This window comes from Delphinapterus leucas, chromosome 4, assembly GCF_059928025.1.
Source record: "Delphinapterus leucas isolate spDelLeu-1000000601 "Yukka" chromosome 4, BTC_Dleu_Yukka2, whole genome shotgun sequence".
NCBI lineage: Eukaryota > Metazoa > Chordata > Mammalia > Artiodactyla > Monodontidae > Delphinapterus > Delphinapterus leucas.
In genome coordinates, this window is record NC_143132.1 from 70,253,626 (window position 1) to 70,279,744 (window position 26,119).

The 26,119-nt window shown below is 39.9% G+C and overlaps 1 protein-coding gene across 1 annotated transcript in view; it reads left to right on the forward strand.

Moving 5' to 3' along the window:
- The first annotated feature begins 3,667 nt into the window (after positions 1-3,667).
- Positions 3,668-26,119, forward strand: part of UMPS (uridine monophosphate synthetase) — a 54,266-nt gene continuing 31,814 nt past the window's right edge. The window contains exon 1 of the mRNA XM_022567573.2: positions 3,668-3,888. Coding sequence (XP_022423281.2) covers positions 3,733-3,888 — 156 coding nt within the window. The 5' untranslated portion in view covers positions 3,668-3,732. The remainder of the gene's footprint in view (positions 3,889-26,119) is intronic.

Genomic DNA, 26,119 nt, shown 5'->3' on the forward strand with positions numbered 1-26,119 from the left:
GATTAAACCCAGGTTGGAGTTAGGAAGGGTAAGGTTTACCAGTTCTCCACTAAGAAAAGGGGAGCTACCACATTAATATCCATTTTCTAAAAACTATAAGGCTCTTAGTTGTTTCATTAATTCTAGAGGATTAAAAACGGCTGAAATTTGTCCATAGCATTAGACGTCTTTCATAGAGAATATTGTGCATGTGAGAAATCTATAGAAAAATAGTAGAACACAGAAATATCACAGGCCATATTTTCTATGAAAGACATTTCTTCCTCATTTTCAGTACATGTAGAAGTTAGAGGAGAGGAAAAAACAATTACTCTAAGACAAATTTTCATCTTTAAGGGACATTTATGGAAAGACTGAAATTAATACTCATGGGCTATTGTGTTTGCTGTCAGCGAGATTCTAAAATGTCGTCAGATTTACTTTTTATTCAAATGATCAAGATGAACTGTTTACTCAGATAAATGTTATTTCAGATAGTGAGGATGGCTGAGAAAATGGCAGGTGGTAGAAAAGAGTGCAAATGACAATTCTCAGAGTCCCAATCCTGAGGCTTAATTTAAGCAAGCGAATTTGCTAGCCCAGGAATAGCTAGTATAATCGTTCCATCAATGCCTGATTTCCATCAAGAAATGAAGCCACATCCTGGAGTGTTATGGAGACTGTTACTGTGATGTCAAAGACTGTGGTTATGAATTTGAAGTTAACAAAACATACATCTTCTCTTACTAACTTAAGCCATATCTGTCATCTCTGTGTTTGATTTTTTTGACCCTGGTGCTTTTTCTTCTGTTTCTGCCAAACTTTGGCCTACTCTGTGGGGAAGGTGGGTAAAACTAGTAGTTAGGACAAATGTGAAGACTGTGAAAAAACTAAACCTGTTCTTCAGAATGAGACCCTAGTCAGAGAACAGTAGTGATCAAAGTGCAAACTGTTGGAAAATATGGATATATGTACATCTGTACATGTATATAGTGTATAATATGTATGTATATGTTATTGCTCATATGCAGAAATCTATCCGGTTGAAGACAGCCCAGGTGTGTCAATTTTTCTAGTAGAAAACCATCTAGGGCCATTCAAAACCATTAGGGCTGATAGGTAGAGTTAGATTCTACTCACGGGGGAATTATTTGCTGTCTTTTGAAGTCTACAAAGCCAAATGAACAACGCTTGAAACATAGCGGGACCATCATATAGGTTATTCCTTTTACCTGGAGTCAGAAGGATCTTTATATTTGAATATTTAACAGTTGGTTTGCAAACTTCACTGGCACCTCTTGGTTTTGAGTGACCCCTCCCCACCAAGGCTTTTGAGAGTTTGGGGTGGGCATCTCTGGCCATTCAGATAAAGGGCCTTATCCGTAAGTGGACAGGTTTCCCCATAGGGACCATTATGCATATACATATACATATAAGTACGTACTTCCATCAGGCTTGTAACAATTGATTTAAAACCACTCCACAGTATTGATAAATAGCTCTATATTTTCAAGGTGCAGAAGAATTCCACAGCCTTAATTATTTCGGTGTCTTGCTGGTCTGCCTTAAGTGTATCTTCTGGGTTTTTGGTTGTCTCATTATTTTTAAATTTTTCTGCAGTTGTTCATTTTGTATGCACACAACGTCGTTTTGTAAAGGTAGGTTGTAAATATTTTATTTGTAAGTCAAAATCACTCGTGTGATGTAAAGTGATGACCTGCTGTCTTGTTATTATTACTACAGTAAATGTTATAAGTTATGGATGAAACTTCAAAATGTACATCTCAAGTTATGCATTCCTATAAATATACTATACTAAAGATATTATTTCTGGTGGTCTTTTGTTTTCTAATTAAAACTTCTGGTAGAAAGAAAAGAGTAATTTTTTTTGCTCTTCCTCCAAATATATGAAAGCCTTTGACAAGTTGAAAATATTGCGTTATTATTACATAACACATTTTACCCAGCATTTGGAAAGAAAGCAACAATTTTGTTGCCTGGAGAAGTATTCAAAGGCATTTCTCTATCCAAAAGTGTCAAATAAGCCTCCCTGTGTGTTGTTACCTTCATTCTGATGTTTTATTTGGCAACTTTGTTAGAAAATTGGCAGGCCATTTGGGATGGATCTCACAAGTTTACGCAACATATTGTGGACTCCAGGAATCTGGACTAGATTCTGCAGACATATCAGGCTTTGAAAGAGTCTGTGTGCGCCACCCAAGTGCAAATGAAAGTGATTCATAGTACACTGTCAGTTAGCTAGAGTGTGTGAAAACTAATAAAGGAAAATCTCATTTAAAGTGGAGTGAGGAAGCCCTGAAGGAGGAGCTTTCATGCACACACCAGCACATACCACCCTATGCAGCTTATTTTACAGCCCTGGGCAGGAAGATGCTTACTTAACTTCCGTAGCATGAGGGCGGAAGATGTTCTCCTTGCACACCAACAAGGCAGCCAATAAGAAACTGTCATGACCCTGAACTCTTGATTTCCTCCAATGGACTTTCCTTCAAAGCAGCCCCTCCCAACTTCCCCTGTTTCTCTGTAAAGTAACATTCCTCGCCTTTGTTCTCCAGACTTGCCTATGTTTTGCCATAGTTTCCGTGCCTCAAACGCAATTCCTCTGCCATTCCCAAGTAAAACTCATTTTGTTGGTAAACTAACAGGCCATTTTATTCTTAAGGCTGACAAGTATTTGGGATTGAAGTATTTTGATTAGATTATTTTGCACATAAGAAGAAAAATGTTTTAACAGTGGGTTTCTATTTCATCAAGATTTTACTGCATTTATTTGAAATGAGAACTGTCAAAAGCATGGACTTCTTCACACTGGCTGGTCATCTTGCCTTCAGAGAAAACAGACAAACATAAAAGAACATAGAAATGACTTGAGAATCGATTTTATGAGTAACAATGGTGAGTCTTATGGTTTTAAAGGTAATTATCCTTAAAGTATTGCCTTCTACCCACAATGGGAATTTCCTCTACTTTAAGGAATTTATTTGTGAATACAAAATACGCTTAGATTTTCAGATTAGCTGGCATGATTATCCTCCTGGATAACCTTGATGCCAAGGTATCAATTCATCTTCTTCTGCTCTCTTCCCTCTCTTCTTCATCTGCTATACACGTATTATGTGCCAAACACTTGTGCTACTCTAAATGGGACTAAACCCACGTCCTCCTCCAGACGCAGAGGGCCGACAGAAGAGGTAATGAACAATTACCTGCTAAGAGCTTTATAGTCCCATGTGGAAATTGCTATGACACTGACATTTGCCAAATGCCATGAAGTTAATAAAAGAATTGAGCAAAGGTCCCCGTCTTCCAGAACTTACACTCTATTTGGAGAAAGGGGAGGGGAGGGGACAGTGGTGTTTAATAACGGGCAAATAAAGATATGCTCGCCCAAGAAGGAGAATTAAGAGGACACTGCGCTATAAAAAGCAGGCAGGAGTCATACAAATTCTCTTGAGAGTCTTGATTTTATGATCCTGGAGCCAATCTAACTATTGGGGCTTCAAAGTCCAGCGATTTCACTCATAGGCAGCGTCGGGGTAAAGTTCGCTACCACTGCCCGGAACCGGACCTGAAACCCTGGGCCCTCGCTACCTGGCACCCGGAGCTGAGCAGAGCGAGCTCTCCCAGCCGCCGGAAAAAGGGCCGGAAGAGGCGGGATTTCTCAGGTGACGTCACCGGGCGCCGCCGTTAAGCGGCGGTTTGGAGTTCGGCGTGAACTGGGAGAGGGAGACGATGGCGGCCGATGAAGCAGCTTTAGAGTCATTGGTAACGGGTCTGTACGACGTGCAGGCTTTCAAGTTTGGGAACTTCGTGCTGAAGAGCGGGCTTTCTTCCCCCGTGTACATCGACCTACGGGGCATCGTGTCTCGACCCCGTATTCTGAGTCAGGTACCTGCCCAGGAAAGGAAAGAGGAGGGTTGGGTGGCGAGGATGGGGACCAGGAAGAGGGGGGGATGACAGGAGTTGGGCTGTGGGTGACAGCAAAAGAGCCAAGCAGGCGGGTCGACCCTGCTATCGGTCTGGTGGAGTCTGTTTGCGAAGCCCAGAGACCAGGAACTGTTAGACTTTTGAGGACCTAAAGGACAGCCTGCACTGTGACTCGCTTGCTTTTTGACACGTGCTCTGCAAGAGAGTCGGGGAAACCCAGTTTGGGGCCTTGTCTTGCACAGAAGTACTTGAAAGAGTTCCGCGTATTTAACCTCGCGACAATGGGACGGCGGGGGGAGGGGAGGAAAAGGTGTGTCGTGGGGGAGAATTTGGTAGCTGCTTAAATACTTGGAAGGGCTCTTGCTAGGAAAGGGGGATTCAGTTTTGCACTGTGTGGCCAGGAGCAAGAATTAAGGCCAGAGGGTGGACATTTCATGGAGGCAGTTTTTTGGTGAATGAAAGGGAAAAACTTTGTACAGATTAGAGTTTTCTAGTACAGGGCTTCTTAAACTCTGAGTAGATGTGAATCACCTGGAAGTTTGTTAAAATGCATACTCTGAGTAAATCTGAGGCGGGGTGGGAGGTTATGCATTTCTCACAAGCTGCCAGCAAAAGCTGCAGACCACAGTGTAAGTAGAAGGGTCTAAATGTGCTAATAGAGTTTCTACTAGCCGCATATGAATATTGAGCATTATGAATTTTAAAATTTATAGTCACATGCGACTAGTGGCTACCTTATTGGACAGTGCAGATATAGAACCTTTCAGTTATCACAGAAGTTCTATCTAGAAGACTTATGTAAGTTTTCTCCACCACAAAGGGTTTATGTTTGCCCTTTGTGAACCCCATTCTGATGTTATTATGAAAAGGACTGAAGCACTAGTTGATGTGGGTTAGACTATTCTCACCATCCAGAATCTTGAAAGGACTGAAGCACTAGTTGATGTGGGTTAGACTATTCTCACCATCCAGAATCTTGCTATGGTGCATCTCATCAGTGCTGAGAAAGTGAATGACTAGGGATCTTCTTTTGAAAAGTTGGTTTATTTTTGAAGAAGTCATCAGTTAACAGATGACTAAAAATTATTTTTTTGATACTAGATATTGGGGTGTGTGTGTCTGTGTCTGTGCTTTTTGGTAGTTAACTCAGAAGGAGTTCAAAATATTGAGAGAGCTAGATATAACAGAACTCCTTTCATGTCTACTTATTTATGCAAATAGGGTTTCTTATTATTTGCACCCCCAAAAAGCAAAAGAACTTACACTGAATTCTGACTTCCTAGTAGTAAGTAATAGTCAACTACAGTAGATACATAAGTTAATTGCCAGGATCAGGTACCATTCATCTCACTAAGAAATGCATTTCCAGGGCTTCCCTGGTGGCGCAGTGGTTGAGAGTCCGCCTGCTGATGCAGGGGACACGGGTTCGTGCCCCGGCCCGGGAAGATCCCACATGCCGCGGAGCGGCTGGGCCTGTGAGCCACGGCCGCTGAGCCTGCGCGTCCGGAGCCTGTGCTCTGCAACAGGACAGGCCACGACAGTGAGAGGCCCGTGTACTGCGAAAAAAAAAAAAAAGAAACGCATTTCCAAAATAATCTGTTTTTATGCTTCTGTCAAAATTTGCAGATTATGTTTTAATCAATTTTATGCTCATAACAATTGTAATGATAACAGAATTTTTAACACTTAGAGACTTATGGTCACAGGAAATTTTTAAATTTTACAATTTAGGGCTTCCCTGGTGGCGCAGTGGTTGAGAGTCCGCCTGCCGATGCAGGGGACACGGGTTCGTGCCCCGGTCTGGGAAGATCCCACATGCGGTGGAGCGGCTGGGCCCGTGAGCCATGGCCACTGAGCCTGCGCGTCCGGAGCCTGTGCTCCGCAACGGGAGAGGCCACAACAGTGAGAGGCCCGCCTACCGCAAAAAAAAAAATAAAAAATAAATTCACAATTTAAAATTTCAGTTTACATACATTTTTGTTAATGGAGAAGTATCATAGAATGATTAGTAAAAGTTTTTCAAGCACAGATATATATTGCATTAGAATAAAATTTTGTGGAGACAATGGAATGAAAATATGAGTTCAAAAAAATGTAAAATTTTCCAAGTTCATAATTCAACATTTTCATTTTTTTTTTAAGCAGATGTTGAGTATCAAATCAGTATAGCATTTGGATCCCATTGTATTCACTTAAAGGCGTGATGTAACAGTTCTAGGATAATATGTTAATTTTTTCAGTACTCTAGAAGTTACATTTTTTACAGCTTAAAAGTATTCATAAATTTTTCAAATCTTTAGAGATACAGGAACAAAAAATTCTGAACACCTCTGATCTAGTTCACTAAGTAACTGCTTTTCTTCTTAAAATAAGATGGTGTGGGGTGGGAGTATGCATTCTGGCATTAAAATGTGATGATTTATGTAGAAAAGGATATTATCAACTAGTGCTTCACACAGTAGGCTCTGTATTTATGAGACCTTTATTTTTTTTTTTAAGTCACCTTTCTTTTTTTTTAAATTAATTTATTTTTGGCTGCGTTGGGTCTTCGTGTTGGGTCTTCATTGCTGCGCACAGGCTTTCTCTAGTTGCGGCAAGGGGGGGGCTACTCTTTGTTGCGGTGCATGGGCTTCTCTTTGTTGCGGAGCACGGGCTCTAGGTGCACGGGCTTCAGTAGTTGTTGCACGCGGGCTCAGTAGTTGTGGCTCACGGGCTCTAGAGTGCAGCATCAGTAGTTGTGGCGCGTGGGCTTAGTTGCTCCACGCACTTGGGATCTTCCTGGACCAGGGCTCGAACCCATGTCCCCTGCATTGGCAGGCAGATTCTTAACCACTGCACCACCAGGGAAGTCCTATGAAAACTTTAAGAAAACACTTTGGTGTATATTCTTCCATTGATTTTTTTATTAAGATATAATTGACATATAAAATTATATTAGTTTCAGGTGTACAATGTAGTGACTCTATTTGTATATATTGTGTAATGATTGCCACAGCAAGTCTGGTTAACATGTCTGTGTTCATAGTTACAAATTTTTTTTTCTTCTGCTGAGAACTTTTAAGATCTTTCAGTAACCTTCAAATATGCAATACAGTATTATTAACTGTAGTCACCATGCTGTGTATTACATCCCCATGACGTACTTATTTTATAACTGTAAGTTTGTACCTTTTGAATCACTTCACCCATTTTGCCTACCCACTACTCTTTGCCTCTAGCAACCACCAATCTGTTCTCTGTATCTATGACTTGTCTTTTTGTTTGTTTGTTGTTGTAAGATTCCACATATAAATGATATCATGAAGTATTTGTCTTTCTCCATCTCACTTATTTCACTTAACATAATGCCCTTCAAGTCCATGTACGTTGAGCAAATTTCAATGTTTTACAGTTATCGTGGCTGAATAATATTCCATTTTGTGTGTGTGTGTGTACCACATTTTCTTTATCCACTTGTTCATTCATGGTTGTTTTGCAAATTAGGTTGTTTCCATATCTTGGCTATTGTAAATAATGCTGTAGTGAACATGGGGGTGCAGAAATCTTTTCAAGATAATGTTTTCATTTTCTTCAGATAAATATCCAGATGTGGAATTGCTGGATCACGTGGGAGTTCTGTTTTTAATTTTTCGAGGAACCTCCATACTATTTTCCACAGTGGCTGCACTAATTAACATTTTCTCCATCAGTGCACAAGGGTTCCATTTTCTTCATATCCTCACCAACACTTATTTCCTTTTTTTAAAATTAATTATTTTATTCTTGGCTGCATCGGGTCTTACTTGTGGCATGTGGGATCTTCATTGCGGCATGTGGGATCTTTCATTGCAGCGTGTGGCCTTTTCTCTAGTTGTGGCCTGCGGGTCTTCTCCATAGTTGTTGCTCACGGGCTCCAGAGCACATGGACTCTAGTTTGCAGCACACGGGCTCAGTAGTTGTGGCACATGGCCTTAGTTGCCCCACGGTATGTGGGATCTTAGTTCCCCAATCAGGCATCGAATCTGCATCCCCTGCATTGGAAGGCGGATTCTTTACCACTGGACCACCGGAAAAGTCCTTATACTTATTATTTCTTGCTCTTTTGATAATAGCCATTCTGAAAGGTGTGAAGTGATATCACATTGTGGTTTTGACGTGCATTTCCTTGATGATTAGTGATACTGAGCATCTTTTCATATGCCTGTTGGCCATTTGTATCAATATGTCTTCTTTGGAAAAATGTCTGTTCAGATCTTCTGCCCATTTTTTAATCAGATCTTTTTTTAAATTATTGAGCTGTGTGGGTTCTTTATATATTTTGGATACTAACCCCTTTTTGGACATATAATTTGCAAATATCTTCTGCAATTCAGAAGGTTACCTTTTTTTGTTACTAATGGCTTCCTTTGCTGTGTGGAAGCTCTTTAGTTTGATGTGGTCTCATTTGTTTATTTTTGCTTTTGTTGCCATTGCCTTTGAAGTTAGATCCAAAGAAATATCACTAAGAGTGATGTCAAGGAGCTTACTACCTATGTTTTATTCTAGGAGTTTTATGGTTTCAGGTCTTACATTCAAGTCTAATCCATTTTGAGTTAATTTTTGTGTATGGTATAATATAGTGGTCCAGTTTCATTCTTTTGCATGTGGCTGTCCAGTTTTACAAACACTATTTTATTGAAGAGACCATCCTTTCCCATTGTATATTCGTGGCTCCTTTGTCATAAATTAATTGAACATACGTGCTTGGTTTTATTTTTAGGGTTTATTCTCTTTTCTGTTCCATTGATCTATTTGTTTGTTTTTATGCCAATACCATTCTGTTTACAGTTTGAAGTCAGGGCGTGTGATGCCTCCAGCTTTATTTTTCTTTCTCAAGATTGCTTTCGCTATTTGAGATCTTTTGTGGTACCAAAGAAATTTTAGGGTTGTTTGTTCTATTTCTGTGAAAAGTGTCTTTGGAATTTTGATAGCGATTGCATTGAATCTGCAGACTGCTTTGGATAGTATGGACATTTTTACAGTATTAATTCTTCCAATATATGATCATGGAATATCTTCATTTATTTGTGTCATCTCAATTTTGTTCATCAGTGTCTTATAGTTTTTAGTGTACAGGTCTTTGACCTCCTTGGTTAAATTTATTCTTAGGTATTTTGTTCTTTTTGAGGCAATTGTGTATGGCATTGTTTTCTTAATTTCTCTTTCTGATGGTTTGTTGTTAGTGTATAAAAACACAACAGATTTTTGTATATTGATTTTGTACCTTGCAACTTTACTGAATTTGTTTATTACTTCAAACAATTTTTTGGTGAACTCTTTATGGTTTTCTAAATGTAAAATCATGTTGTTGCCCACTTAGTTACTTCTTCCTTTCCAGTATGGATGGCTTTTATTTCTTTTTTCTGCCTAATTGCTCTGGCTAGGACTTCCAATAGTATGTTGAGTAAAAATGGCAAGAATGGGCATCTTTATCATGTTTCTGATCTTAATGAAATAGCTTTCAGATTTTCGCCATTGAGTATAATGATTAGCTGTGCGCCTGTCATATATGGCCTTTATTATCTTGAGGTACGTTCCATCTCTACCCTTTGTTCAGTCTCTATCATAAATGGTTGTTGAATTTTGTCAAATGCTTTTTCTGTACCTATTGAGATGATCATATGATTTTTATCCTTTGTTTTGTTAATGTGGTGTATCACATTGATTTGTGGATGTTGAACCTTCTTTGTATTGCCTGGGATAAATCCCACTTGATCATAGCTTATTGTCCTTGTAATGTATTGTTGAATTTGGTTTGCTAATATTTTGTTGAAGATTTGTGCCTCTAAATTCATCAGCAATACTGGCCTGTACTTTTTTTGTTGTGTCCTTATCTGGTTTTGGTATCAGTGTAATGGTGGCCTTGTAAAATGAGTTTGGGAACATTCCCTCCTCTAATTTTTTGGAAGAGTTTGAGGAGGATAGGTATTAAATGTTTTTTGAATGTTTGGTAAAATTCAACAATGAAGCCATCTGGTCCTGGACTTTTGTTGTGAGTTGTTTTTTCTTGTTGCTGTTTTTGTTTGTTTGTTTATTACTGATTCATTCTCCTTACTAGTAATCGGTTTATGCATATTTCCTATTCATGATTCAGTCTTAGAAGATTGTGTGTTTCTAGGAACTTACCTATTTCTTCCAGGTTATTTCTTCCAGGTTATTTAATTTGTTGATATATAGTTGTTCATAGTAACCTCTTATGAGCCTTTGTATTTCTTTGATATCTGGTGTACTCTTTCATTTCTGATTTTATTTATTTGAGCGCTCTCTTTTTTCTTGGTGACTCTAGCTAAATGTTTATCAATTTTATCTTTTCAAAGACCCAGCTCTTAGTTTCATTATTTTTTTAATTGTCTTTTTAATAGTCTCTTTCATTTTTTTCCACTCCTATCTTTATTATTTCCTTCTTTCTATTAACTTTGAGCTTCATTTGTTCTTTTTCTGCCTTGTTTGGGTATAAAGTTAGGTCATTTATTTGAGATTTTTCTTATTTCTTGAGGTAGGCCTGTATCATTATAAACTTCCCTTTTATAACTGCTTTTGTGGCATCCGATAGATTTTGGTATGTTTTGTTTTGATTTTCATTTGTCTTAAGGGTTTTTTTTGAAATTTCTCCTTTGATTTCTTCATTGACCCACAGGTTGTTCAATAGCATATTGTTTAATCTTCACATATTTGAGATTTTTCTTGTTTTCTTTCTGTATTTCCAGTTTCATGCCATTGTGGTCAGAAAGATACTTGATATGATTTCAATCTTAAATTTCTTGAGACTTGTTTTGTGGTCTAGCATATGATCTATCTTGGAGAGTGTTCCATATACACTTGAGAAGAATGTGTATTCTGCTTTTGGATGGAATGTTCTCTGTATTTATTAGGTCCATATGGTCTAGAGTATTCTTGGTTGGAAGTGTTTTCCTTTGAGCACTTTGAATATGTCATGCCACTTCCTTCTGGCATGCAAAGTTTTTGCTGAGAAGTCTGCTGATAGTCTTATGAGGGGGATTCTCTTGTATATAACAAGTTGTTTTTCTCTTGCCACTTTTAAGATTCTCTCCTTGTCTTCAACTTTTGACATTTTAATTATGTGTCTTGGTTCAGGTTTCTTTGGGTTCATCTTCTTTGGAACACTCTGGACTTCCTGAATCTTCAGGAAATTTTTAGCCAATCTTTCCTTTTTTTAAAAAATTGTGTTCCTTTTTTTTTTTAATATTAGAGTATAGTTGATTAACAATATTGTGTTAGTTTCAGGTGTGCAGCATAGTGATTCAGTTATACATATACATGTATCTATTCTTTTTTAAATTCTTTTCCCATTTAGGTTATTACAGAATATTGAGCATAGTTCCCTGTGCTATACAATAGGACCTTGTTGGTTATCTATTTTAAATATAGTAGCGTGTATATGTCAATTCCAAACTCTCAATTATCCCTCCCTGCCCCCACCACCTTTCCCTTTGGTAACCATAAGTTTGTTTTTTAAGTCTAGGAGTCTATTTCTGTTTTGTAAATAAGTTCATTTGTGTCATTTCATTTTAGATTCCACATATAAGGGATATCATATGATATTTGTCTTTCTCTGTCTAACTTACTTCACTTAGTGTGATAATCTCCAGGTCCATCCATGTTGCTGCAAATGGCATTATTTCATTCTTTTTAATGGCTGATTAATATTCCATTGTATTTATATACCACATCTTCTTTATCCAGTCATGTGTTGATGGGCATTTAGGTTGCTTCCATGTCTTGGATATTGTGAACAGCACGGCAATGAACATTGGGGTGCATGTATCCTTTTGAACCGTGTTTTTTTCCAGATATCTGCCCAGGAGTGGGATTGTTGGATCATATAGTAGCTCTATTTTTAGTTTTTTAAGGAATGTCCATACTGTTCTGCATAGTGGCAGTACCAGTTTGTGTTCCCACCAACAGTGTAGGAGGGTTCCCTTTTCTGCAAGCCCTGTCCAGCATTTATTGTTTGTAAACCTTTTGATGATGGCCGTTCTGACTGGTGTGGATGGTACCTCTTTGTGGTTTTGATTTGCATTTCTCTAATAATTAGCAATGTTGAGCATCTTTTCATATGCCTCTTGGCCATCTGTATGTCTGCCTTCTTTGGAGAAATGTCTATTTCTGTCCATTTTTTGATTGGGTTGCTTGTTTATTTGATATTGAGCTGCATGAGCTGTTTGTAAATTTTGGAGATTAATTCACTGCCAGTTGCATCATTTGCAAATATTTTCTCCCATTCTGTGGGTTGTCTTTTCGATTTGTTTATGGTTTCCTTTGCTGTGCAAAAGTTTTTAAGTTTAATCAGGTCCCATTTGTTTATTTTTTATTTTATTTCCATTACTCTAGGAAACGGATTGAAAAAGATATTGCTGCAATTTATTCCAAAGAGTTTCCTGCCTATGTACTCCTCTAAGAGTTTTATAGTATCTGGTCTTACATTTAGGTGTTTAATCCATTTTGAGTTTATTTTTGTATATGGTGATAAAGAATGTTCTAATATTCTTTTACATAGCTGTCCAGTTTTCCCAGCACCACTTATTGAAGAGGCTGTGTTTTCTCCATTGTATAGTCTTTCCTCCTTTGTCATAGATTAATTGACCATAGGTGTATGAATTTATTTCTGGGCTTTCTATCCTGTTCCACTGATTTTATATTTCTGTTTTTGTGCCAGTACCATAGTGTTTTGATGACTGTAGCTTTGTAGTATAATCTGAAGTCAGGGAGCCTGATTCCTCCATCTCTGTTTTTCTTTCTTGAGATTCCTTTGGCTATTTGGGGTCTTTTGTGTCTCCATACAAATTAAAAGTTTTTCTGTTCTAGTTCTGTGAAAAATGCCATTGGTAGTTTGATAGGGGTTGCATTGAATCTGTAGATTGCCTTGGGTAGTATATCATTTTGACAATATTGTGTCTTCCAATCCAAGAACACGGTATATCTTTCCATCTGTTTGTGTCATCTCTGATTTCTTTCATCAGTGTCTTATAGTTTTCAGAGTCGAGGTCTTTTGTCTCCTCAAGTAGGTTTATTCCCAGGTATTTTATTCTTTTTGATGTGCTGGCAAATGGGATTGTTTCCTTAATTTCTCTTTCTCATCTTCTGTTTTTAGTGTATAGAGATGCAAGAGACTTCTGTGTATTAATTTTGTATCCTGCAACTTTACCAAATTTATTGATGAGCTCTAATAGTTTTCTGGTAGCATCTTTAGGATTTTCTATGTATAGCATCATGTCATCTGCAAACAGTGAGTATTTTGTTTCTTCTTTTCCAATTTGGATTCCTTTTATTTCTTTTACTTCTCTGATTGCCATGGTTAGGACTTCCAGAACTGTTGAGTGAAAGTGGCAAGAGTGGTAATCCTTGTCTCGTTCCTGATCTTAGATGCTTTCACCTTTTCACCATTGAGTATGATGTTAGCTGTAGGTTTGTCATACATGGCCTCTATTATGTTGAGGTATGTTCCCTCTATGCCCACTTTTTGGAGAGTTTTTATCATAAATGGGTGTTCAGTTTTGTTAAAAACTTTTTCTGCATCTATTGAGATGATCTTGTGATTTTTATTCTTCGATTTGTTGATGTGGTATATCATGCTGATTGACTTATGGATACTGAAAAATCTTTTTATCCCTGGGATAAATCCCACTTGATCATGGCGTATGATCCTTTTAATGTATTGTTGGATTTAGTTTGCTAGTATTTTGTTGAGGAGTTTTGCGTATATGTCCTTCAGTGATATTGGCCTGTAATTTTCTTTTTTTGCGGTATCTTTGTCTGATTTTGGTATCAGGGTGATCGTGGCCTCATAGAATGCACTTGGGAGTGTTCGTTCCTCTGCAATTTTTTGGAAGAGTTTCAGAAGGATAGGTATTCAGTCTTCTTTAAATTTGATAGAATTCTACTGTGAAGCCATGTCGTTGTGGACTTTTGTTCGTTGGGAGGTTTTTCTGTTTATTTATTTTAAAAAATAAATAAATATTTATTTATGTATGTATGACTGTGTTGGGTCTTTGTTGCTGTGTGTGGGCTTTCTGTAGTTGCAGCGAGTGGGGGCTACTCTTTGTTGCGGTGCAAGGGCTTCTCATTGCAGTGGCTTCTTTTGTTGCAGAGCACAGGCTCTAGGCATGCGGGCTTCAGTAGTTGTGGCACACGGGCTCAGTAGTTGTAGCTCCTGGGTCTAGAGTGCAGGCTCAGTAGTTGTGGTGCACAGGCTTAGTTGCTCTGCGGCATGTGGGATCTTCCTGGACCAGGGATCGAACCTGTGTTCCCTGCATTGGCAGGTGGATTCTTAACCACTCTGCCAACAGGCAGTCCCTGCTGGGAGTTTTTTAATCACAGTTTCAATTTCAGTACTTGCGATTTGTCTGTTCATATTTTCTATTTCTTCCCGGTTCAGTCTTCAGAGTGTACCTTTTTAAGAATTTGTCCATTTCATCTAGGTTGTCCATTTTATTGGCATATGGTTGCTTGTAGTAGTCTCCTGTGGTTGTTTGTATTTCTGTCGTATCCGTTGTAATTTCTTCTTTTTCATTTCTAACTTTATTGATTTGAGCCCTCTCCCTTTTTCTTGATGAGTCTTTCTAAAGGTTTATCTGTTTTTATCTTTTCAAAGAACGGGATTTTAATTTCATTCATCTTTTCTATTATTTTCTTCATCTCTGTTTCATTTATTTCTGCTCTGATCTTTGTGATTTCTTTACTTCTACTAATTTTGGGTTTTGTTTGTTCATCTTTCTGTAGTTGCTTTACGTGCAAAGTTAGGTCGTTTATTTGAGATGTTCTTTGTTTCCTGAGGTAAGATTGTATTACTATAAATTTCCCTCTTAGAACTCTTTTGCTGTGTCCCATAGATTTTGGATTGTCATGCTTTCGTTTTCACTTGTCTCTAGTTATTTTTTGATTTCCTCTTTGATTTTTTCAATGATCCATTGGTTGTGTAGTACCATATTGTTTAGCCTCCACTTGTTTGTGTTTTTTACAGTTTTTTTCCTTGTTGATTTCTAAACTCATAGCGTTGTGATCAGAAAAGATGCTTGATATGATTTCAGTTTTCTTAAACTTACTGAGGCTTGCTTTGTGGCCCAGCATGTAATGAATCCTGGAGAATGTTCTCTGTGCACTTGGGAAGAATGTGTAGTCTGCTGCTTTTAGATGGAATGTTCTATAAGTATCAATTAAGACCATCTGGTCTAATGTGTCATTTAAGACCTGTGTTTCCTTATTGATTGTCTGTCTGGATGATCTATTCATTGATGTTAAGTGGGGTGTTAAAAGTCCTTCACTATTGTGTGACTGTTGATTTCTCCTCTTATGGATGATAGCATTTGCCTTATATATCGAGATGCTCTTATGTTGGGTGCATATTTATTTACAATTTTTCTATCTTCTTCAACTGATCCCTTGATCGTTATGCAGTGTGCTTTGTGTCTTGTGACAGACTTTATTTATTTATTTTTAACATCTTTACAGTCTTTATTTTAAAGTCTATTTTGTGTGACATGAGTATTGCTACTTCAGCTTTCTTTTGATTTCTGTTTGCATGGAATACCTTTTTCCATCCCCTCACTTTCAGTCTGTATGTGTCCCTAGTTTTGAAGTGGGTCTCTTGTAGACAGCATATATATAGGAGTCTTGTTTTTGTATCTATTCAACCAGACTGTGTCTTTTGATTGTAGCATTTAATCCATTTACATTTAAGGTAATTGTTGATATGTATGTTCTTATTGCCATTTTGTTGTTTTTTTTTTTTTTTTTTTGCGGTACGCGGGCCTCTCACTGTTGTGGCCTCTCCCATTGCGGAGCACAGGCTCCAGACACGCAGGCTCAGCAGCCATGGCTCATGGGCCCAGCCGCTCCGCAGCATGTTGGATCTTCCCGGACCGGGGTACGAACCCGTGTCCCCTGCATCGGCAGGCGGACGCTCAACCACTGCGCCACCAGGGAAGCCCTGGATTTGTTTTTGTAGATCTTTTTTCTTCCCTTTCTCTTTTGTTCTCTTCTCTTGTGATTTGAAGTTTATCTTTACTGTTGTGTTTAGGTTTCTATTTCTTTTTTGTATGTGTATCTATTGTAGATTTTTGGTTTGCCATTACCATGAGGTTTTGATATAGCAGTCTATATATATACAAGATTGTTTTAAGTTGCTGGTCTCTTAATTTCAAATGCATTTCCAATATCCTGCATTTGTACTCTCCTCCTCTCGCAGTTGCTGGTTTTGATGTCATATTTGTGTGTATGTGATTTCCTACCTTTACTGTGTGCCTTTACTGGTGAGCTTTTCCATTCGTAATTTTCTTATTTCTAGTTGTGGCCTTTTCTGCCTAGAGAAGTTCCTTTAGCATACGTTGCAAAGGTCTGATTGTACTGACCTTTGTACTGCAAAGGTCTGATTGTACTAAATTCTCTTAGGTTTTGTTTGTCTGTAAAAATTTTTATTTCTCCATTGAATCTGAATGAGAGCCTTGCTGGGTAGAGTATTCTTGGTTGTATGTTATTCCCTTTTATCACTTTAACTATCATGCCACTCCCTTCTGGTCTGCAGTTTCTGTTGAGAAATCAGCTGATAACCTTGTGGGGATTCCCTTGTATGTTATTTGTTGCTTTTCCCTCATTGCTTTCAGTATTTTTTCTTTGTTTTTAATTTTTATCCGTTTTATTACCATGTGTATCGTCATGTTCTTCTTTGGGTTTATCCTGCCTGGGACTCTCTGTGCATCCTGGACTTGGGTGACTGTTTCCTTTCCCATATTATGGAAGTTTTCAGCTATTATCTCTTCAAATACTTCCTCAGGACCTTTCTCTCTTCTCCTTCTGGTACCCCTGTAATGCAAATGTTGGTGTGTTTAATGTTGTCCCAGAGGTCTCTTAGACTGTCTTCATTTCTTTTAATTCTGTTTTCTTTATTCTGTTCCGCAGCCGTGATTTCCATCATTCTGTTTTCCAGCTCATTTATCTGTTCTTCTGCCTCTATTATTCTACTATTGATTCCTTGTAGTGTAGTTTTTATTGCAGTTATTGTATTGTTCATCTCTTTGTTTGTTCTTTAGTTCTTCTAGGTCTTTGTTAAACGTTTTTGTATAGTCTCCGTCTGTGCCTCCATTCTTTTTCTGAAATCTTGGATCATCTTTACTATCATTACTCTGAATTCTTTTTCAAGTAGATTATCTGTCTCCATTTTACTTGGTTGTTCTTCTGGGGTTTTATCTTGTTCCTTCATGTGGGACATATTCCTCTACCATATCATTTTGCCTAACTTTTTTGATTGCGGTTTCTGCATGCTGCAGGACTGTAGTTCTTCTGCTGTCTGCCCCCTGGTAGATGAGGCTGTCTAAAAGGCTTGTGCAGGCTTCCTGGTGGGAGGGACTGGTTCCTGCCCACTGGTGGGTGGAGCTGGGACTTGTCCCTCTGGGGGGCAGGGCCACGTCAGGGGGTGTGTTTTGCAGGCCGCTGTTTGCTCAGGAAGACTTTAAGCCGCCTGTCTGCTGATGGATGTGGCTGTATTCCCACCGTGTTGGTTGTTTGGCCTGAAGCATGCCAGCTCTGGAGCCTACCGGCTGTTGAGTGGGGCCAGGTCTTGGTGAGAGAATGGCACCCTCCAGGAGGGCTCATGCCAATGCGTACTCCCCAGAACTACCACCGCCAGTGTCTTTGTCCCCACAGTGAGCCACAGCTGCCTCTCCCACCCCACCTCCGTAGGAGACCCTCCAGTACCGTCAAGTAGGTCTGGCCCAGCCTCTTATGAGGTTACTGCTTTATTCCCTGGGTCCTGGTCACATGAGACCTTTTGTGTGCCCTCCAAGAGTGGAGTTTCTATTTCTCCCAGTCCTGTGGAATTCTTGTGATCAAACCTTGCTTGCCTTCAAAGCCAGATTCTGTGGGGGCTCCTCCTCCCATTGCCAGACCTCCAGGCTGGGGAGCCTGATGTGGGGCTCAGAACTTTCACTCATGTGGGAGAACTTCTGTGGTATAATTATTTTCCAGTTTGTGGGTCACCTACCCAGCGGGTATGGGTTTTGATTTTATTGTGATTGCACCCCTCCTACCTTCTCATTGTGGCTTCTTTGTCTTTGGGTGTAGAATATCTTTTTTGGTAGGTTCCAGCATTTTTTTTGTCAATGGTTGTTCAGCAGTTAGTTGTGATTTTGGTGTTTTTGTAAGGAGAGGTGAGCTCAAGTCCTCCTCTGCCATCTTGTCTCTGCACCCCAGTCATTATTTCTTCAAATAAGTTTTCTGCCCCTTTTTTTCCTCTCTTCTTCTGGGACTCTTCTAATCTATAATGTGAATGTTATTCTCAATATTTTTCCCTAGGTCCCCTACACTATTTTTGCTTTTTAAAATGCTGGTGTTTTGTTCTGTTTATTGCTGCTCTGTTAGGGTGAGTTCCACTGCCCTGTCTTCCAGATTACTGATCTTTTCTTCTGCTTCATCTTGTCTGCTGTTGAAGCCCTCTAGTTTATTTTTCAGATCAGTTATTGTATTCTTCAGCTCTTTGACTTGTCTTTGGTACGTTTTTATGTTTTCTGTCTCTTTGTTGAAGTTCTGTGTTCATCCATTCTTTTTCCTATTTTGGTGAGCATCTTTAAGACCATTACTTTGAGTTCTTTATCAGGTAAATTACTTATTTCTGTTTCATTAAGGTTTTTTATTGGGGTTTTATCTTTTGCTTTCGTTTGGAACATATACCTGTTTTCTCATTTTGCTTGACTCTGTGTTTCTGTGTGTTAGGTGATACAGTTATCTTTTCTAGTCTTGAAGGGGTGGCCCTGTTTGGGAAATGAACCTGACTGTTTAACCTTGCTCTAGTTCTTAGTTGTTTCTCAAACTGTGTCTTTGATTGTTTCACACCTTTGGGGCCCAGAAATGCAATCCCCCCTAGCAACGAAAGCACACACTCAAGTGTTGTCCCCTATTTGGGCTACATGTGCCCGCTGGCTTTGGTGTGCATCCACACCACTGGTGTGGCTGCAGGATCAGTGGAGGATGGGGGGACAGGCTGCAGCAGAAACATGGGGAAGTGGTGTATTCACCCACTGCTTCTGGTGGGGCTGGGGCTGTGGTGCAGGGAGGGGCAGGCAGTAGCAAGTTAGAAAGAGAGTGTAAAAATGGTGCATGCCAGTGACTCCATACCTGCAGAGAGCCCCAACAGAGCCCCTCTGGCAGACACTTTAAGATTAGCAAGTGAACTTACTTCACATATGATCTAGGCTCTTTTCAGGCTACAGTTTTTTGGGTTTTTTTTTCATTTTAACATCTTTATTGGAGTATAATTGCTTTACAGTGGTGTGTTAGTTTCTGCTTTATAACAAAGTGAATCAGCTATACATATACATATGTCCCCATATCCCCTCCCTCTTGCATCTCCCTCCCACCCTCCCTATCCCACCCCTCCAGGCGGTCACAAAGCACTGAGCTGATCTCCCTGTGCTATGTGGCTGCTTCCCACTAGCTATCTACCTTACGTTTGGTCGTGTATATATGTCCATGCCTCTCTCTCGCTTTGTCACAGTTTACCCTTCCCCCTCCCCATAGCCTCAAGTCCATTCTCTAGTAAGTCTGTGTCTTTATTCCTGTTTCACCCCTAGGTTTTTCATGACATTTTTTTTCTTAAATTCCATATATATGTGTTAGCATACGGTATTTGTCTCTCTTTCTGACTTACTTCACTCTGTATGACAGACTCTAGGTCTATCCACCTCACTACAAATAGCTCAATTTCGTTTCTTTTTACGGCTGAGTAATATTCCATTGTATGTATGTGCCACATCTTCTTTATCCATTCATCCGATGATGGACACTTAGGTTGTTTCCATCTCTGGGCTATTGTAAATAGAACTGCAATGAACATTGTGGTACATGACTCTTTTTGAATTATGGTTTTCTCAGGGTATATGCCCAGTAGTGGGATTGCTGGGTCATATGGTAGTTCTATTTGTAGTTTTTTAAGGAACCTCCATACTGTTCTCCACAGTGGCTGTATCAATTTACATTCCCACCAACAGTGTAAGAGGGTTCCCTTTTCTCCACACCCTCTCCAGCATTTATTGTTTCTAGATTTTTTGATGATGGCCATTCTGCCTGGTGTGAGATGATATCTCATTGTAGTTTTGATTTGCATTTCTCTAATGATTAGTGATGTTGAGCATTCTTTCATGTGTTTGTTGGCAGTCTGTATATCTTCTTTGGAGAAATGTCTATTTAGGTCTTCTGCCCATTTTTGGATTGGGTTGTTTGTTTTTTTGTTATTAAGCTGCATGAGCTTCTTATAAATTTTGGAGATTAATCCTTTGTCAGTTGCTTCATTTGCAAATATTTTCTCCCATTCTGAGGGTTGTCTTTTGGTCTTGTTTATGGTTTCCTTTCCTGCGCAAAAGCTTTTAAGCTTCATTAGGTCCCATTTATTTTTGTTTTTATTTCCATTTCTCTAGGAGGTGGGTCAAAAAGGACCTTGCTGTGATTTATGTCATAGAGTGTCCTGCCTATGTTTTCCTCTAAGAGTTTGATAGTTTCTGGCCTTACATTTAGGTCTTTAATCCATTTTGAGCTTATTTTTGTGTATAGTGTTAGGGAGTGATCTAATCTCATACTTCTACATGTACCTGTCCAGTTTTCCCAGCACCACTTATTGAAGAGGCTGTCCTTTCTCCACTGTACGTTCCTGCCTCCTTTATCAAAGATAAGGTGACCATATGTGTGTGGGTTTATCTCTGGGCTTTCTATCCTGTTCCATTGAGCTATATTTCTGTTTTTGTGCCAGCACCATACTGTCTTGATTACTGTAGCTTTGTAGTATAGTCTGAAGTCAGGAAGCCTGATTCCTCCAGCTCCGTTTTTCGTTCTCAAGATTGCTTTGGCTATTCGGGGTCTTTTGTGTTTCCATACAAATTGTGAAATTTTTTGTTCTAGTTCTGTGAAAAATGCCAGTGGTAGTTTGATAGGGATTGCATTGAATCTGTAGATTGCTTTGGGTAGTAGAGTCATTTTCACAATGTTGATTCTTCCAATCCAAGAACATGGTATATCTCTCCATCTATTTGTATCATCTTTAATTTCTTTCATCAGTGTGTTATAATTTTCTGCATACAGGTCTTTTGTCTCCATAGGTAGGTTTATTCCTAGATATTTTATTCTTTTTGTTGCAATGGTAAATGGGAGTGTTTTCTTGATTTCACTTTCAGATTTTTCATCCTTAGTGTATAGGAATGCCAGAGATTTCTGTGTATTAATTTTGTATTCTGCTACTTTACCAAATTCATTGATTAGCTCTAGTAGTTTTCTGGTAGCATCTTTAGGATTCTCTATGTATAGTATCATGTCATCTGCAAAGAGTGACAGCTTTACTTCTTCTTTTCTGATTTGGATTCCTTTTATTTCCTTTTCTTCTCTGATTGCTGTGGCTAGGACTTCCAAAACTATGTTGAATAAGAGTGGTGAGAGTGGGCAATCTTGTCTTGTTCCTGATCTTAGTGGAAATGCTTTCAGTTTTTCACCATTGAGGACGATGTTGGCTGTGGGTTTGTCATATATGGCCTTTATTATGTTGAGGAAAGTTCCCTGTATGCCTACTTTCTGCAGGGTTTTTATAAATGGGTGTTGAATTTTGTCAAAAGCTTTCTCTGCATCTATTGAGATGATCATATGGTTTTTCTCCTTCAATTTGTTAATATGGTGTATCACGTTGATTGATTTGCGTATATTGAAGAATCCTTGCATTCCTGGAATAAACCCCACTTGATCATGGTGTATGATCCGTTTAATGTGCTGTTGGACTCTGTTTGCTAGTATTTTGTTGAGGATTTTTGCATCTATGTTCATCAGTGATATTGGCCTGTAGTTTTCTTTCTTTGTGACATCCTTGTCTGGTTTTGGTATCAGGGTGATGGTGGCCTCATAGAATGAGTTTGGGAGTGTTCCTCCCTCTGCTATATTTTGGAAGAGTTTGAGAAGGATAGGTGATAGCTCTTCTCTAAATGTTTGATAGAATTCGCCTGTGAAGCCATCTGGTCCTGGGCTTTTGCTTGTTGGAAGTTTTTTAATCACAGTTTCAATTTCAGTGCTTGTGATTGGTCTATTCATATTTTCTATTTCTTCCTGATTCAGTCTTGGCAGGTTGTGCCTTTCTAAGAATTTGTCCATTTCTTCCAGGTTGTCCATTTTATTGGCATAGAGTTGCTTATAGTAATCTCTCATGATCTTTTGTATTTCTGCAGTGTCAGTTGTTACTTCTCCTTTTTCATTTCTAATTCTATTGATTTCAGTCTTCTCCCTTTTTTTCTTGATGAGTCTGGCTAATGGTTTATCAATTTTGTTTATCCTTTCAAAGAACCAGCTTTTAGTTTTATTGATCTTTGCTATTGTTTCCTTCATTTCTTTTTCATTTATTTCTGATCTGATTTTTATGATTTCTTTCCTTCTGCTAACTGGGGTTTTTTTGTTCTTCTTTCTCCTTCTTGCACCTTTAGGTGCAAGGTTAGGTTGTTTATTCGAGATGTTTCCTGTTTCTTAAGGTAGGATTGTATTGCTATAAACTTCCCTCTTAGAACTGCTTTTGCTGCATCCCATAGATTTTGAGTCGTTGTGTCTCCATTGTCATTTGTTTCTAGGTATTTTTTGATTTCCTCTTTGATTTCTTCAGTGATCACTTCGTTATTAAGTAGTGTATTGTTTAGCCTCCATGTGTTTGTATTTTTTACAGATCTTTTCCTGTAATTGATATCTAGTCTCATAGCGTTGTGGTCGGAAAAGATACTTGATACAATTTCAATTTTCTTAAATTTACCAAGGCTTGATTTGTGACCCAAGATACGATCTATCCTGGAGAATGTTCTATGAGCACTTGAGAAAAATGTGTATTCTGTTGTTTTTGGATGGAATGTCCTATAAATATCAATTAAGTCCATCTTGTTTAATGTATCATTTAAAGCTTGTGTTTCCTTATTTATTTTCATTTTGGATGATCTGTCCATTGGTGAAAGTGGGGTGTTAAAGTCCCCTACTATGAATGTGTTACTGTCGATTTCCCCTTTTATGGCTGTTAGTATTTGCCTTATGTATTGAGGTGCTCCTATGTTGGGTGCATAAATATTTACAATTGTTATATCTTCTTCTTGGATCGATCCCTTGATCATTATGTAGTGTCCTTCTTTGTCTCTTCTAATAGTCTTTATTTTAAAGTCTATTTTGTCTGATATGAGAATTGCTACTCCAGCTTTCTTTTGGTTTCCATTTGCATGAAATACCTTTTTCCATCCCCTTACTTTCAGTCTGTATGTGTCTCTAGGTCTGAAGTGGGTCTCTTGTAGACAGCAAATATATGCGTCTTGTTTTTGTATCCATTCAGCCAATCTGTGTCTTTTGGTGGGAGCAATAGTCCACTTACATTTAAGGTAATTATTGATATGTATGTTCCCATTCCCATTTTCTTAATTGTTTTGGGTTCATTATTGTAGGTCTTTTCCTTCGTGTTCCTTGCCTAGAGAAGTTCCTTTAGCAGTTGTTGTAGAGCTGGTTTGGTGGTGCTGAACTCTCTCAGCTTTTGCTTGTCTGTAAATGTTTCAATTTCTCCATCGATTGTGAATGAGATCCTTGCTGGGTAGAGTAATCTTGGTTGCAGGTTTTTCTCCTTCATCACTTTCAATATGTCCTGCCATTCCCTTCTGGCTTGCAGAGTTTCTGCTGAAAGATCAGCTGTTAACCTTATGGGGATTCCCTTGTGTGTTATTTGTTGTTTTTCCCTTGCTGCTTTTAATATGCTTTCTTTGTATTTAATTTTTGACAGTTTGATTAATATGTGTCTTGGCGTATTTCTCCTTGGATTTATCCTGTATGGGACTCTCTGTGCTTCCTGGACTTGATTAACTATTTCCTTTCCCATATTAGGGAAGTTTTCAACTATAATCTCTTCAAATATTTTCTCAGTCCCTTTTTCTCTTCTTCTTCTGGAACCCCTATTATTCGAATGTTGGTGCGTTTCATGTTGTCCCAGAGGTCTCTGAGACTGTCCTCAGTTCTTTTCATTCTTTTTTCTTTATTCTGCTCTGCATTAGTTATTTCCACTATTTTACCTTCCAGGTCACTTATCCGTTCTTCTGTCTCAGTTATTCTGCTATTGATCTCATCTAGAGTATTTTTCATTTCATTTATTGTGTTGTTCATCATTGTTTGTTTCATCTTTAGTTCTTCTAGGTCCTTGTTAACTGTTTCTTGCATTTTGTCTATTCTATTTCCAAGATTTTGGATCATCTTTACTATCATTATTCTGAATTCTTTTTCAGGTAGACTGCCTATTTCCTCTTCATTTGTTAGGTCTGGTGGGTTTTTGTCTTGCTCCTTCATCTGCTGTGTGTTTTTCTGTCTTTTCATTTTGCTTATCTTACTGTGTTTGGGGTCTCCTTTTTGCAGGCTGAAGGTTCGTAGTTCCTGTTGTTTTTAGTGTCTGTCCCCAGTGGCTAAGGTTGGTTCAGGGGGTTGTGTAGGCTTCCTGGTGGAGGGTACTAGTGCCTGTGTTCTGGTGTATGAGGCTGGATCTTGTTTTTTTGGTGGGCAGGTCCATGTCTGGTGGTGTGTTTTGGGGTGTCTGTAGACTTATTATGATTTTGGGCAGCCTCTCTGCTAATGGGTGGGGTTATGTTCCTGTCTTGCTAGTTGTTTGGCATAGGATGTCCAGCACTGTAGCTTGCTGGTTGTTGAGTGAAGCTGGGTGCTGGCGTTGAGATGGAGATCTCTGGGAGATTTTCGCTGTTTGATAATATGTGCAGCTGGGAGGCCTCTTGTGGACCAGTGTCCTGAAGTTGGCTCTCCCACCTTAGAGGCACAGCACTAACTCCTGGCTGCAGCACCAAGAGCCTTTCATCCACACGGCTCCTTAATTTGGGATGATTCGTTGTCTGTTCATGTATTCCACAGATGCAGGTACATCAAGTTGATTGTGGAGCTTTAATCCGCTGCTTCTGAGGCTGCTGGGAGAGATTTCCCTTTCTCTTCTTTGTTTTCACAGCTCCCAGGGGCTCAGCTTTGGATTTGGCCCCGCCTGTGCGTGTAGGTCGCCGGAGGGCGTCTGTTCTTTGCTCAGACAGGACGGGGTTAAAGGAGCCTCTGATTCGGAGGCTCTGGCTCACTCAGGCGGGGGGGGGGGGGGGGGGGGGGGGGTAGGGAGGGTCACGGAGTGCGGGGCGGGCCTGCTGCGGCAGAAGCCGGCGTGACGTTGCCAGCCTGAGGCGCGCCGTGCGTTCTCCCGGGGTAGTTGTCCCTGGATCCCGGGACCCTGGCAGTGGCGGGCTGCACAGGCTCCCCGGAAGGAGGGTGTGGATAGTGACCTGTGTTCGCACACAGGCCTCTTGGTGGCGGCAGCAGCGGCCCTAGCGTCCCATGCCCGTCTCTGGGGTCCGCACTTTTAGCCGCGGCTCGCGCCCATCTCTGGAGCTCCCCTAAGCAGCGCTCCCAATCCCCTCTCCTCGCACACCAGGAAACAAAGAGGGAAGAAAAAGTCTCTTGCCTCTTCGGCAGGTCCAGACTTTTCCCCGGACTCCCTCCCGGCTAGCCGCGGTGCACTAACCCCCTGCAGGCTGTGTTTACGCTGCCAACCCCAGTCCTCTCCCCGCGCTCCGACCGAAGCCTCAGCCTCAGCTTCCAGCCCCGCCTGCCCCGGCGGGTGAGCAGACAAGCCTCTCAGCCTGGTGAGTGCCGGTCGGCCCTGATCCTCTGCGCTGGAATCTCTCCGCTTTGCCCTCCGCACCCTGTTGCTGTGCTCTCCTCCGCGGCTCCGAAGCTTCCCCCCTCCGCCACCCGCAGTCTCCGCCCGCGAAGGGGCTTCCTAGTGTGTGGACACTTTTCCTCCTTCACAGCTCCCTCCCGCTGGTGCAGGTCCCGTCCCTATCCTTTTGTCTCTGTTTATTTTTTTCTTTTGCCCTAACCAGGTACGTGGGGGGCTTCTTGCCTTTTGGGAGGTCTGAGGTCTTCTGCCAGCGTTCAGCAGGTGCTCTGTAGGAGTTGTTCCACGTGTAGATGTATTTCTGGTGTATCTGTGGGGAGGAAGGTGATCTCCACGTCTTACTCTTCCCCAGGCTGCAGTTTTTGTGTTGGGTCCCAGGGTGAGTGAGTCTGCACACAAGCTATTTAAGAGCAGATCTCTATTCCCTACATCCATATGGTTTTCCTGGATCCAAGCCCTGTTGGTCTT